We start from the raw sequence: 12,150 nt of genomic DNA, 5'->3' as shown, positions 1-12,150 counted from the left end.
CATTTCCAATGCCCCTCCCCCAAGTCCCTCCTCCCTACCTTTTATCTTAACCTGCTTGGCACACTTTCCTCATTCCTGAAGAAGGGCTCATGCCCGAAACGTCGATTCTCCTGCTCCTTGGATGCTGCTTGACCTGCTGCGCTTTTCCAGCAACGCATTTTCAGCTCTGATCTCCACCATCTGCAGTCCTCACCTTCTCCTATATCGAGTTTACAGACTACTGAGTTGTGAAAGGTGGTGGTGGTTGGGGGGGGGGGGGGGGTGTTGGAGGAAGATGTATGCAGACAGGGAATTGAGATTTATTAAAAGAATAATAATCATGGGGGGAAGGTTTGGAGGAATTTCAACTATCTTCATATTAATTAGACAGGAGAGGTATGTAAAAGGGAGGAGACAATGATTTGTCTACAATGTGTACAAGACTCCCTTCCAACCCATATATTATGAAAATTGTAAGGAATAATATGCTGTTGAATCTGGTATTAGAAAATGAGACAAAGCAGGTAAGAGAACTAAACAATTTGTATCATCTAGATAGTAGTGACCATAATATTTTAAGGTGATGATAGAGAAGGACATTAGTATGACAAAAAACAGTTAATAGATTGGTAAAAACTTATTTTGAGCACCTGAGAACAGAACTTGAGAAAAGAAAATAGGTGACAATATTGACATAAAATGATGTAACTCAACAGTGGAAAACATTTAAAACAATGTTCAACAGAGTGAAATGAAATATGTACTGCTAAGAAGAAAGAACAATCTAAACATGAGTAAGACTCCAGAGTTGAATAAAAAGAGATAGTAACAATCAAGGTTTAGGATCTGGTTTACACAGGCAACAGAGTGCAGGATAAGCGGGGAGATGAAGACATAATGAGAAAATTTACAAAGCAATTAGAAAGAGAAAAATGAAACATAAAACAAAATTTAAAACTAAAATTAAACAAAATAGTAAAATGTTTTGCAGGAACTTAATAGAAAAAGGAAGCCTATGATGGGAATAAGACTATTCAGAGATAAACGGGATAATACTGCAAAAAACTATAGCATGCCACAGGGATCAGTGCTGTAAGCACAAGTATTTCCAATATTTATCAATGACTTGGATGAGGAAACTGAATGTACTACAGCCAAGTTTGCCATTAGGTCAGAAGTCACACGACACAAGGTTTTGGTCCAGCAGGATTATTTGAAATCACAAGATTTTGGAGCACTACCTCTTTGTCACAGCACCTGATGAAGGAGCAACACTGTTGATGTGTGACTTCTGGCCTTGTCCAGCCCAGTCTAATACCGGCAGCTCCGCAACAAAATGTGGTGGAAAGGCACACAGTCTGCAGAGGCAAATAAACAGTTCAGTGAGTGGGCAAAACGGATAGATGGAATCTAAGGTGGGGAAGTATGAGGTTATAAACTTTGTTGGGAAGAATAGAGGAACTGAATATTATTTAAATGGAGAAAGACTGCAGAAAGCTATTGAACAATGGGATTTGGGAGTCCTAGTCCATGAATTACAAACAAGCTAAATTCAATGAGTAAAAGGTCAGGCCCAGGATTGTTGGCATTTTTCTCACAGGGAATTGAGTTAGACCCCATCTACAACCCCCTGAGAAAAAGAACTGGAAATGACATCATCACAGGAAATGACACCACCAACCCAAGGAAACCCAAACATATAAATAGAAAGCAGGAATTATCAGCAGTGCTTCACCCAGAGGCCCACTGAAGATGTTACCTAGTAGGGTAATGAAACGTCTGGAAATGAACCTTCCAGCTCAGCGAGCAAACCTACATCCGGAATGGAGTAGGGACTGTCTTATGAGGAGAGACTGAATATATTGGGTCACTATGGATAATTTAGCATGGCCAATCCACCTAACTTGCATATCTTTGGACTGTGGGAGAAAACCAGAGCAGCCAACAGATACCTACACAGACTTGGGGACAGCATGCAAACTCCACATGGCCAGTCACCCAAGGGTGGAATCAAGCTCAGGTCTTTGGCAGTGTGAGGCAGCAGTGCTAACCATTGAGCCACCATGCTGCCCAGTTTCTGCAGATTAAGAAGGCAATAAACTAAAAAAGGAAACCTAGTCCTGGGGCTTATCTCTGGAAAGATCAAATAGGAAAGGAGGCGAGTTACGTTCAGTCTGAAGGAAACCTTGATTAGGCAATGCTTAGAGCACAGTGCACAATTCTGGCTTCCATATTGTAATAGGGGCTTATAACCTCAGGAGAAGGAGCAGTTATGATTACAAGGGTTTACACATCAGAAAAGGTTGGCAGAGTGAAAGGAAGGCCAAGGGGTGACCTTTTATGTCTTTAAATTCTGGAAGGTTTCAATAGAGTGGAGGTAGAGAGAATAATGCCACCTGTGAGAGAAGGTATAACTAGAAATCGCAATATGGGATAGTCACCAAGATATCAAATTCAGAAGAAGCTACTTTAGCCAAAGAGTGGTGAGATTGGGAAACTCATTCCAATGGGTGTATTTGACATGAATTTTAAATATGCTTTCAAGAGGAAGGTAAACAAGCAGATGAGGGAGAAGTCAACATGGTTTCACTGACCAATTTCTATGAGGAAGGATGGGGTAAGCTCAAATGGAGCATAAATGTCAGCATTGACGTTATGGGCTGAATGGCCTGTTTTTGTGCCAGATATTTTATATAATCCTAATGGTATGACTTTGTCAAAATTATAGCTTCTTCTGCCTTGATGTGGAATTAAAAACTTTTGTTTTATAACACTCAGCATCTCTTTGATTCATTCTCTGGATGTGATTATCACTGGCACCCCAGTTACCATGAGAAAGTAGTGCTGAGTCTTTGTTCATCACTGGAGTCCATGTAGTGATAGTGTTCCGATGGTAATATGGGGTAGAGGATTTAGCAATGAGAATGATTGTGATGACACAAGTCAAAATGGTGTTTGAGTTGGGGTGATTGGTTGTTGATGAAGGTATTAGCACTCTCAGGATTATTCAGCAACTGCTACTCAACCATGGAGTCCCATATTACAGTGGATATTGTAAATTGTTGCTTAAGCCATTTCGTGTTCTTATAATAATATGGCAACACGAGTGATATTTCCCACTAACTGGATGCTGCTACCACACAATTGATCCAGGTATTGTATGAATTTCAGTGTCAGTGCAATGCAGTGTAAATCCCAAAGATGGCTGATTGAATCAAACAAAATGTTCCTTCTGCTGTTCATAACAGGTAGAGTAAAGACTGAACTCAATCAGCCCATGCTTGCAAACCCCAAAACAAAATGTCTGCTGTTAGAGTTATGATTCTCCAATTGGGTAACGCTTGGCTGAACAATCCTGAATACACTAATAGCTACACAAACAACTACTTTACAATAATCAGTTTAGCCCATAACATGGCTCATGTATGCTTGCCGGAAGTGACAAGCACTCATGCACAGGAACCCATTCTCTGTGTCAAAAATATTATGTTCAAGCTGTGTGCTTTTTTTTAATTACCTCAGAGGCTGGACTCACATTTTACCTGATGATGCCTCAGCCAATCAGTCTTGGCTTGCCAACCAATCAGCACCCTTTTATTCTATAGTATAAATTGTTGCAGTTGTTTGAAATTTGGTATTCTTGCATTTGTCCTGATGAGTGCAAGGTAAAAACTTTCAACATGTATACTTATTTCTTATGTGCACATCAATCGTGATTATTTTGCTATCACACAATGATAAATAACCATAAATAATTAAAGAAGCCTGTTATTTGAACCCTGTAGGCATCACGGGCAGTCATTCACAGTGCAGATATAACTTTCCAAATGTTGGAGGACTGGAGAAATGTGGATCTGAATAGCATCACTAAACAGACCCTGTACACCATGGAGAATTCCCGAGAGGAGCACAGGAAACTCATTGTGAAATGTAAGAATGAATTAGTCACAAGATAGATATTCACAGTTAGTCTCTCCACTCACTGACATCTGCCTTAAGCTTTCCCTTTTAAAGACTTGTCAAAAAGACTTCCCAGAACAAATAGCCCTTGCGCACAATCATTTCTCCCAACGCACAACAGAAAATGTCACAAATTTTAAAGGTTTTTGAATTATTTAGCCATGCCTAGTTATTAGTAAACAAGTGTTTAACTTGGATGGATCTGGCAGACAAATGATGGAGGTTCAATGGTCTTCCTTTATGTTACCATGCTCTGTCCAGTTATCTTCCTGAAGTTGTCTTTGAAATGTGGTCCCTGCTGAAATACAGAGGCAGGATTCAACTGCACACAGCAAGATATCACAATTGCATAAAGGTAGATGTTCAATTAATCTGTATCGGTGAGGTTAGCTGAGGGATAAATATTGGACCAGAGACCTAGAAAGAACTGCCCTGGTCCCTACAAAACTGTGTTCTGGGATCTGTCAAGTCTGTCAGTGACAAGAAATGCCCCATTTCTGGGCAGCCTAAAGCCTAGCTGCTATGGTGCCGTGTTATCACCATCTCCATATTGAAGACATGTCCAGGTAATGTTCTGCCCCCTTTGTCTGCACTGAGACTAGATCTCCCCTTGCAGAAGCTAGATCTTCCCATGCAGTGACTGGATCTCCCTGCTGAGACTGGATCTCCTTCTGCAATGAGACTGGATTTTCCCCTCCCAAAGGTTGGATGTCCCCCTGCAGATACTATATCTACCCCTGCAGAGACTAGATCTCCCCCTGCAGAGACTGGATTTCCATTAGCAGTCAGACTGGATCTCCCTCTGCAGCTAGACTGATCTCCCTCTGGTGTGAGGCTGGATCTCCCTCTGCAGCTAGACTGATCTCTCTCTCTGGTGTGAGGCTGGATCTCCCTCTGCAGCTAGACTGATCTCCCTCTGGTTTGTGGCTGGATCTCCCTCTGCAGCTAGACTGATCTCTCTCTGGTGTGAGGCTGGATCTCCCTCTGCAGCTAGACTGATCTCCGTCTGGTGTGAAGCTGGATCTCCTTCTGCAATGTGTTTGTTGTCTGCCAATCTGTGTGATTGCAGTAATGTTCCTGTGTCTTTGTCACCACTGTAGCTCACTGGCCTTTTCTGCACCTTTCCATCTCTCTAGTGTATCAGGAATTTGATCATCTTTTAGAGGAGCAATCACCCACTGAGTCCTACATTGAATGGCTGGATTCCATGGTGGACAGATGTGTTGTCAAGGTTGGTAAGCAGAATTTGACTTCTCTTCCTAATCTGAAAGCAGAGACATGAAAGTTCCTGAGTTTCTAAATACCTGGAAAGAGTAAATATCTGAATGTGTGGGATGTGGTGAGAGGTCGTGAAGAAGCAGTACAACAATCGCATCTTAGGAGGACAGCATGGACATGATGGGTCAAATGGCCTACTTCTAAGCTGTAACAAATTAACAATTCCATGAGACTATTTTGAATATTTCTTCACTTGTTACTGTTTTCTTGCTTCCTTTCATGAATGCACTGACTGAGTGCGTTTCTCATTGAAAAGCTCCATCTCGTGTGCCTTTCTCTTGTGCTAACCTTTTGAGTGAAACTGATTTACGTAGGGAGTGGAACTCAGCGGTGAACAGCGGAGATGCATTTAAGGAAATTCTGGACAATTCCACGAGGGAGAAAGGAGCAGGAGTGTATCTGGATGGGGTGACATTGGGAGGGATAGACACCAGCATGGACAAGCTGGGCCAAATGCTCTGTTTCTGAGCTGAGATGTTAGATAATTTATCTGGAGGCTAAGAAGACATGTGAATCTATAATAAATGATAGTATATGGTAGCAAGTCACAAGTCAGGAGTGTGATGGAATACTCCCCACTTGCCTGGAAGGCTGCATCTCCAGCAAGACTGAAGAAGCTTGGTGCATTTTTCAGGGGAAATGTGGAGTAATAGGGTGGGAATAGGTATGTGTGGGATACTCTTCAGAGGGTCGAGGTGAACTTGATTTGGGCCTAATCCCCACTGTAGGGATTCTATTCTTATCTATTCTACTCAAAGCGCCAACCAGCCAGGACAAAGCACTTAACTGGCACCACATTCACAAGCATCCACTCCCTCCCCTGCCAACGCTCAGTAGCAGCAATGTGTACTATCTACAAGATGCACTGCAGAAATTCACCAAGGACTCTCAGACGGCACCTTCCAAACCCACAACCACTTCCATCTAGAAGGACAAGAGCAACAAATACCATCACCTGCACATTCCCCTCCAAGCCACTCATCATCCTGCCTTGGAAATATACCACTGTTCTTTCAATGTCACTAGGTCAAAATCCTGGAATTCCCTCCCAAAGGGCATTGTGGGATCTACCTTCAGCAGGTGGACTGCAGCGATTCAAGAAGGCAGCTTACCACCACCTCCTCAAGGGCAACTAGGGAACAGGCTATAAATGCTGGCCCAACCAGCAAAGCCTAAATCCCTTGAGTGACCAAAAACACAATGCAGATCTGTAGAGGAGCAGATGAACTTTGGAGTGCATATCCATGACAGTTGTTGGGATTTGAATTCAGTTAATTAATCTGAAATTGAAGGTTTGTCTCAGTGATGGTGACCATGAAACAATAATCATTTGTTGCAAAAACATTGGTTGACTAAGGCCCATTTAGCGAAGTAAATCCGCTGTCCCTACCTGGCCTGGCCTATATGTGACTCCAGACCCACAGAAATGTTTTTAATTTCATCATAGAATGTGGACATTGTTGGCCGGGCATACAATTATTACCCTTTCTTAATTGCCCTGGAGAACGTGGTGCTGAACTGCCTTCTTGAACTGCTACAGTGTTCAGGGATGTGTAGGTTAGGTACATTAGTCAGGGGTAAATGTAGAGTAATAGGGTAGGGGAATGGGTAGGTTACTCTTCGGAAGTCGGTGTGGACTTGTTGGGCCAAATGGCCTGTTTCCACACCCTAGGGATTCTATGATCAGTCCATTTGGAAGGGAGTTCCAGGATTTTGACTCAGTGACAGTGAAGGGATGGCAATATATTTCTAAGTCAGGTGGATGGGTGGGGCATTTACAGGGGCTGGTATTCCCCTTTATTTGCTGCCCTTATCCTTCTAACTTGAAAGTGTTTCAAAGCTATCTAAAGAGCTTTAGTGAATTTCAGCAATGAATTGCCGATGGTACACACTGCTGCTACTGAGCGTCAGTAGTGGAGGGATTGAATGTTTGTAGATGTGGTGCTAATCAAGCCTGTTGCTTTGTCCTGGATGGTGTCAAGCTTCTTGAGTGCTATAGGAGCTGCACCCATCCATGCAAGTGGAGAGTATTCCATCACACTTGTGACTTGTGCCTTGTCGATACTGGACAGGTCTTGGGGAACCAGGAGGTGAGTTATTCGCTGCAGGATTCCTAGCTCCTGACCTGCTCTTGTAGCTACATTACTTACATGACCAGCCCATTTCAGTTTCTAATCAATGGTAATCCACAGAATGTTGACAGTGGGGCATTTGTAATGCTAACGCCAATGAATGTTAAAGGGCAATGGTTAGATTCCCTCTTGTTGGAGATGGTCATTTTGGGCACTTGTGTGGCTTAAATGTTATTTGTTATTTGTCAGCCCAAACCTTGATATTGTCCAGGTTTTGTTGCATTTGGGCATGGACTGCTTTTATAACTGAGGAATCATGAATGGTATCGAACATTGTGCTATCATCAGTAATGAGGGGTCAAGGCTGAGTGCTTGAGGAGTCCATAACCAGTCACACCAGGTTAAGGTAGTTGGTTTAGAGGGGAAACGTTTTCATCCAGAGACTGGTGGAACATGAAGTCACTGCCTAAAAGACTGGTGAAAACAGAAACACTTGTGCTAATTTTAAAAATTACTATTCTATCATACTGGACTGCAGGCCAAGGGCTGAGAAATAGGATTAGATTAAATAGCTCCTTGTCAGCTAGCACAGACAAAATGGGCCAAATGGCCTTCTTCCATTCTGTCAATCTCTTTCCCAGCATTTGAATTAGGAACAGGAGTAAGCCATTTAGTGCTTCAAGCTTGCTCCACCATTTGGTAAGATCATGCTACCTCAGCCTTACAAGCATCCATAACCCAGTGTCTTCAACAAGCAAGAATTCCAAAGGCTCATGCTCTTTTGAGAAGAAAAAGAATTCCTCATCACTGTCTTAAATGGGGAATCCCTGATTTTTAAACTCTGTTTCCTTGTTCTAGTTTCAGACACAAGGCAAAACTTCCTATAATCATCTGCTCAGTCAGGTTCTCTCTATAAGTCTCAATAAGATATTAGCTTAGATTCCCTACAGTATGGAAACAGGCCCTTTGGCCCAACAAGTCCACACCAACCCTTTGAAGAGTAACCCACCCAGACCCATTCCCCTACATTTACCCCTGCCTAATGCACTTAACCTACACATCCCTGAACACTATGGGCAATTAAGCATGGCCAATTCACCTAACCTGCACATCTTTGGACTGTGGGAGGAAACTGGAGCACCCGGAGGAAACCCGCGCAGACAGTCGCCCGAGGCTGGAATTAAACCTGGTCCCTGGCGCTGTTAGGCAGCAGTGCTAACTACTGAGCCACTGTGCCACCCATAAAGATATGATTAAATCTTTCTACTACTGTAAGAACTTCAGTATTTGATAATTGGGAAAAATCCCACTCAAACTCACTGTTCTGTTTCTCTTCGTCAGCAGAGGTGGTTTTTTTTGGTGAAGTCTCATGCATAGTCAACTGGAAGAAGGAATCTTTCTCTTTATTGCTTCCTATTTAACTCAGGGGCTCAGGCTAAATGTGATGCCGACTGAAATTGCTTGACTCTGTGTAGATTGACTTTTCAACTCAGCAAGTGGAATTTGCAATTTGAGCCACCCATTCTGCAGGTAAAATAGGTAAATCTCACAAAAATCACACAGGTAACAGAGGATCACTTAAATAAAGTTAATATCGCCCAAGGCATTGCCCTCTGGATAAGGGAACAGGATTCCAGGAGAAACCAATAAACTTTGTGAATGAGACACTTGGTCTGATTTGTATCATTTACTTCCAAATGGAGCTCCAATGTGAGCAGGGTGTTCATTTCCCAGTGTTACTGTTTTTATTAAAACTGTTCTGTCCACAATTTAATAATAAGGGGTGGGTGGGGAGATGTTGCTTGGGTCTGAGAATTCTCTACTGCAGAGGGCTGGGGAAGCTCTATGTATGATTGATCGATTTCCGATTATCGATGATAGGGATGGGATGAGTTATGGTCATTGAAATCTTTGACCAGCCATGATTGTACTGGATGGAGGGCCAGGCTCAATGAGTTGAATGGCCTACTTTTGTTCCTGTGTTCTTTCTATCTATATCATTGAAAGCAGGCCACAACAAAGTTCTAAAGAATTGGCATGATTCTGGGAGGTCTTGTGACATAGTGGATATCACCCCTGCCTTTGAGCTAGAAGATCCAGGTTTGAATCCCACTCCAGGATTTAGTGGCTCCAGAACGTGGTCAAACATTGATTAGTGATTATTGACCTGTTAATCCTGTAAGTGAGGGTTTCTGACTCTCTCGCCTTTTCAGGCAATGACTTCCGGACTTTCTCCAGTTTCTGGGTGTCAAAGATTTCTCTTGAATCCCCTCAGAACCTCCATGCTGTTACCTTATATCTTCACTCCCTGGGTATGGGAGGTGATAAGAGCTGGAGCGAGGTTACTGGTAAACCATGCATTATGCAGAGTGAGTGCCTATTAAAGTACAGCCTCTGGTGATCTGTTTCAGGAAAGGTATATGATTTGTTCTCCTCACATGCTATTAAACACATTTAAGTATAAGGCATGTCTGGATGTAGGTTTGCTCGCTGAGCTGGAAGGTTTGTTTTCATTAGTACCCCACTCCTCCTACCCCCCCCCCCCCCCCCCCCCCCCCCCCCCCCCCCCCCCCCCCCCACACAGGGAAGGACATCACTCTGACTGGGACAACACATCCATCCTAGGACAAGCCAAACAGAGACACGCACAAGAATTCCTAGAAGCATGGCATTCCAACCGAACCTCTATCAACAAGTACATTGGCTTAGACCCCATTTACCACTCCCTGAGAAAAAGAAAGGAAAGGACATCACCACAGGAAATGACTTCAACAACCCAAGGAAACCTAAACACATAAATAGAAAGCAGGTAATACCATTAGTGCTTCATCCAGTGGCTCACTAATGATGTTACCTAGTATGGTGACGAAGCGTCTGAAAACAAACCTTCTTGCTCAGGAAGCAATCCTACATCTAGAACCTCCAACTGAGTTGCAAATCTCAAAACTCTCTGTAAGGCATTGTTCTGATTCACGGAGCTCAGTATCAAACTAGGCTAAACCCTTGTCCCATAGCTGCTCTCTGTTAGGTTTGGGGTCAGTGTTGCCTGGGCAGCAGCCCTGTATAATGTATGGGTCTGAAAGGGTTAATACAGCAGAGTTCCCAATGATAATGTCACATGGATCAGTTTAAGATTTTGAAGAATTGAGAACAAACACCAGGTCTTCCTCAAATTTTCTGTAACAATGCCTATTGTATCAATGTAACCTGTAATTAAGATTATAGTAAAATACTATGGAGATTGGGAATAAAAACAGCAAATATTGGAGAAACTCAGCAGGTCTGGCAGCATCTGTAGAAAGAGAAACAGAATTAGCCTTCCTCGTCCAGTCTGATTGTTCTCTTTGACTGAAACAAACAGGAAAATGTTTTTATTTTAATCCTGTTGGCAAAGGTGGCAGAGCAATGAATGGAACAGACGTAAAAGTTCCCAGAGCAAAAGATAAAGGGAGTGCTCATAGCAGTAAAAGAGAGATTGAGATGCAAAATGAGTGTTAATGATAAGTGTGAATAATAAAAAGAAGTCGGCTCTGCTGAGAGCAAACCCATGCAACCAAGGCATGGGCATAGTGGGGTCAAGTGGAGAAGGGAATATAATCAAAATAGAGGACAGAATGGTCTGAAGTTGTTGAATACAATGTTGAAGCCTGAAGACTGTAAAGTGGCTAAATATAAACTGAGGTGCTCTGCTCCTGCTTGCACTGAGCTTTGTAGAATGTAAATGTTAGCATCAGAGCAAGATGGTGCACTGAAAAGGCCAGCAAGTTAGCAGAGCAGCGTGGTGGCTCAGTGATTAGTACTGCTGCCTAACATTGCCAGTGACCTGGGTTCATATCCACCCTTGGGTGACTGTCTGTGTGAACGTGATATGAGTGTTGGGAGATATGTGTGTTCCTTAACCCCTCATTACGTGGAAGTGCCTGTGTTGGACTACAATAGACAAAGTCAGAAGTTACATGACACCAGGTTATGGTCCAACAGGTTTATTTGACATCCCAAGCTTTTGGAGCGCTGCCCCTTGGTCAGGTGAAGTGAGGAGATGACACACAGGCACAGGATTTATAACCTGAGAGATCAAAAGGTCATACAAATGGCATGAGTGGAGTGTCGACAGACCAAATAATAAGTCTCTGCAGGTGATCAAGAGTGTCAGACAGTGTGAGTAAAGTGTCAAGAGCTGGATAACAAGTGATGGGATGTTCTATAATCTGATTAATTAAGAGAGAGAGGTAATTAAAAATAAAGTAGTGCTGGACACAAATCAAATGACTGGAATAACATGCTAGGTATGAGTTGCATGCTGAGGGTCAAACCAAAAATAATAAGTAATCCAAAACTGTATAAATTAATTAAGGGAGAAAGATCATAAGTTATCAAGGTGATGTCAAAACCAGAGCACTCAGAGGAAACCCACATAGATACGGAGAGAATATGCAAACTCCACACAGACAAAGTCAGAAGTCAAACAACACCAGGTTATAGCCCAACATGTTTATTTGAAATCACAAGCTTTTGGAGTGCTGCCCAAAGAAGATTTTACAAACACACAACGGTGTGGTGGGGTCGTATGTAGCATGACATGAAACCAAAATCATGGTTGAGGCTGTCTTCTTGAGTACAAAACTTGGCTATCAGTTTCTGCTTGGCGATTCTGCGTTGTTGTAGAACATAGAACATAGAACATAGAACATAGAACAATACAGCACAGAACAGGCCCTTCGGCCCACGATGTTGTGCCGAATATTTGTCCTAGCTTAAGCACCCATCCATGTACCTATCCAATTGCCGCTTAAAGGTCGCCAATGAGTCTGACTCTGCCACTCCCACAGGCAGCGCATTCCATGCCCCCACCACTCTCTGG

The 12,150-nt window shown here is 42.8% G+C and overlaps 1 protein-coding gene across 3 annotated transcripts in view; it reads left to right on the top strand.

Moving 5' to 3' along the window:
* rfx4 (regulatory factor X, 4) overlaps positions 1-12,150 on the top strand; it is a 140,709-nt gene that overhangs the window by 84,869 nt on the left and 43,690 nt on the right. For all 3 annotated transcript variants that reach the window (XM_043708852.1, XM_043708851.1, XM_043708850.1), the window contains exons 11-12: positions 3,765-3,909; positions 5,076-5,170. In XM_043708852.1, coding sequence (XP_043564787.1) covers positions 3,765-3,909; positions 5,076-5,170 — 240 coding nt within the window. The remainder of the gene's footprint in view (positions 1-3,764; positions 3,910-5,075; positions 5,171-12,150) is intronic.

This window comes from Chiloscyllium plagiosum, chromosome 19 (assembly GCF_004010195.1).
Source record: "Chiloscyllium plagiosum isolate BGI_BamShark_2017 chromosome 19, ASM401019v2, whole genome shotgun sequence".
Taxonomy (NCBI): Eukaryota; Metazoa; Chordata; class Chondrichthyes; order Orectolobiformes; family Hemiscylliidae; genus Chiloscyllium; species Chiloscyllium plagiosum.
The sequence above is the reverse complement of the archived record's forward strand: the minus strand, read 5'-3'. Positions and strand labels throughout refer to the sequence as shown.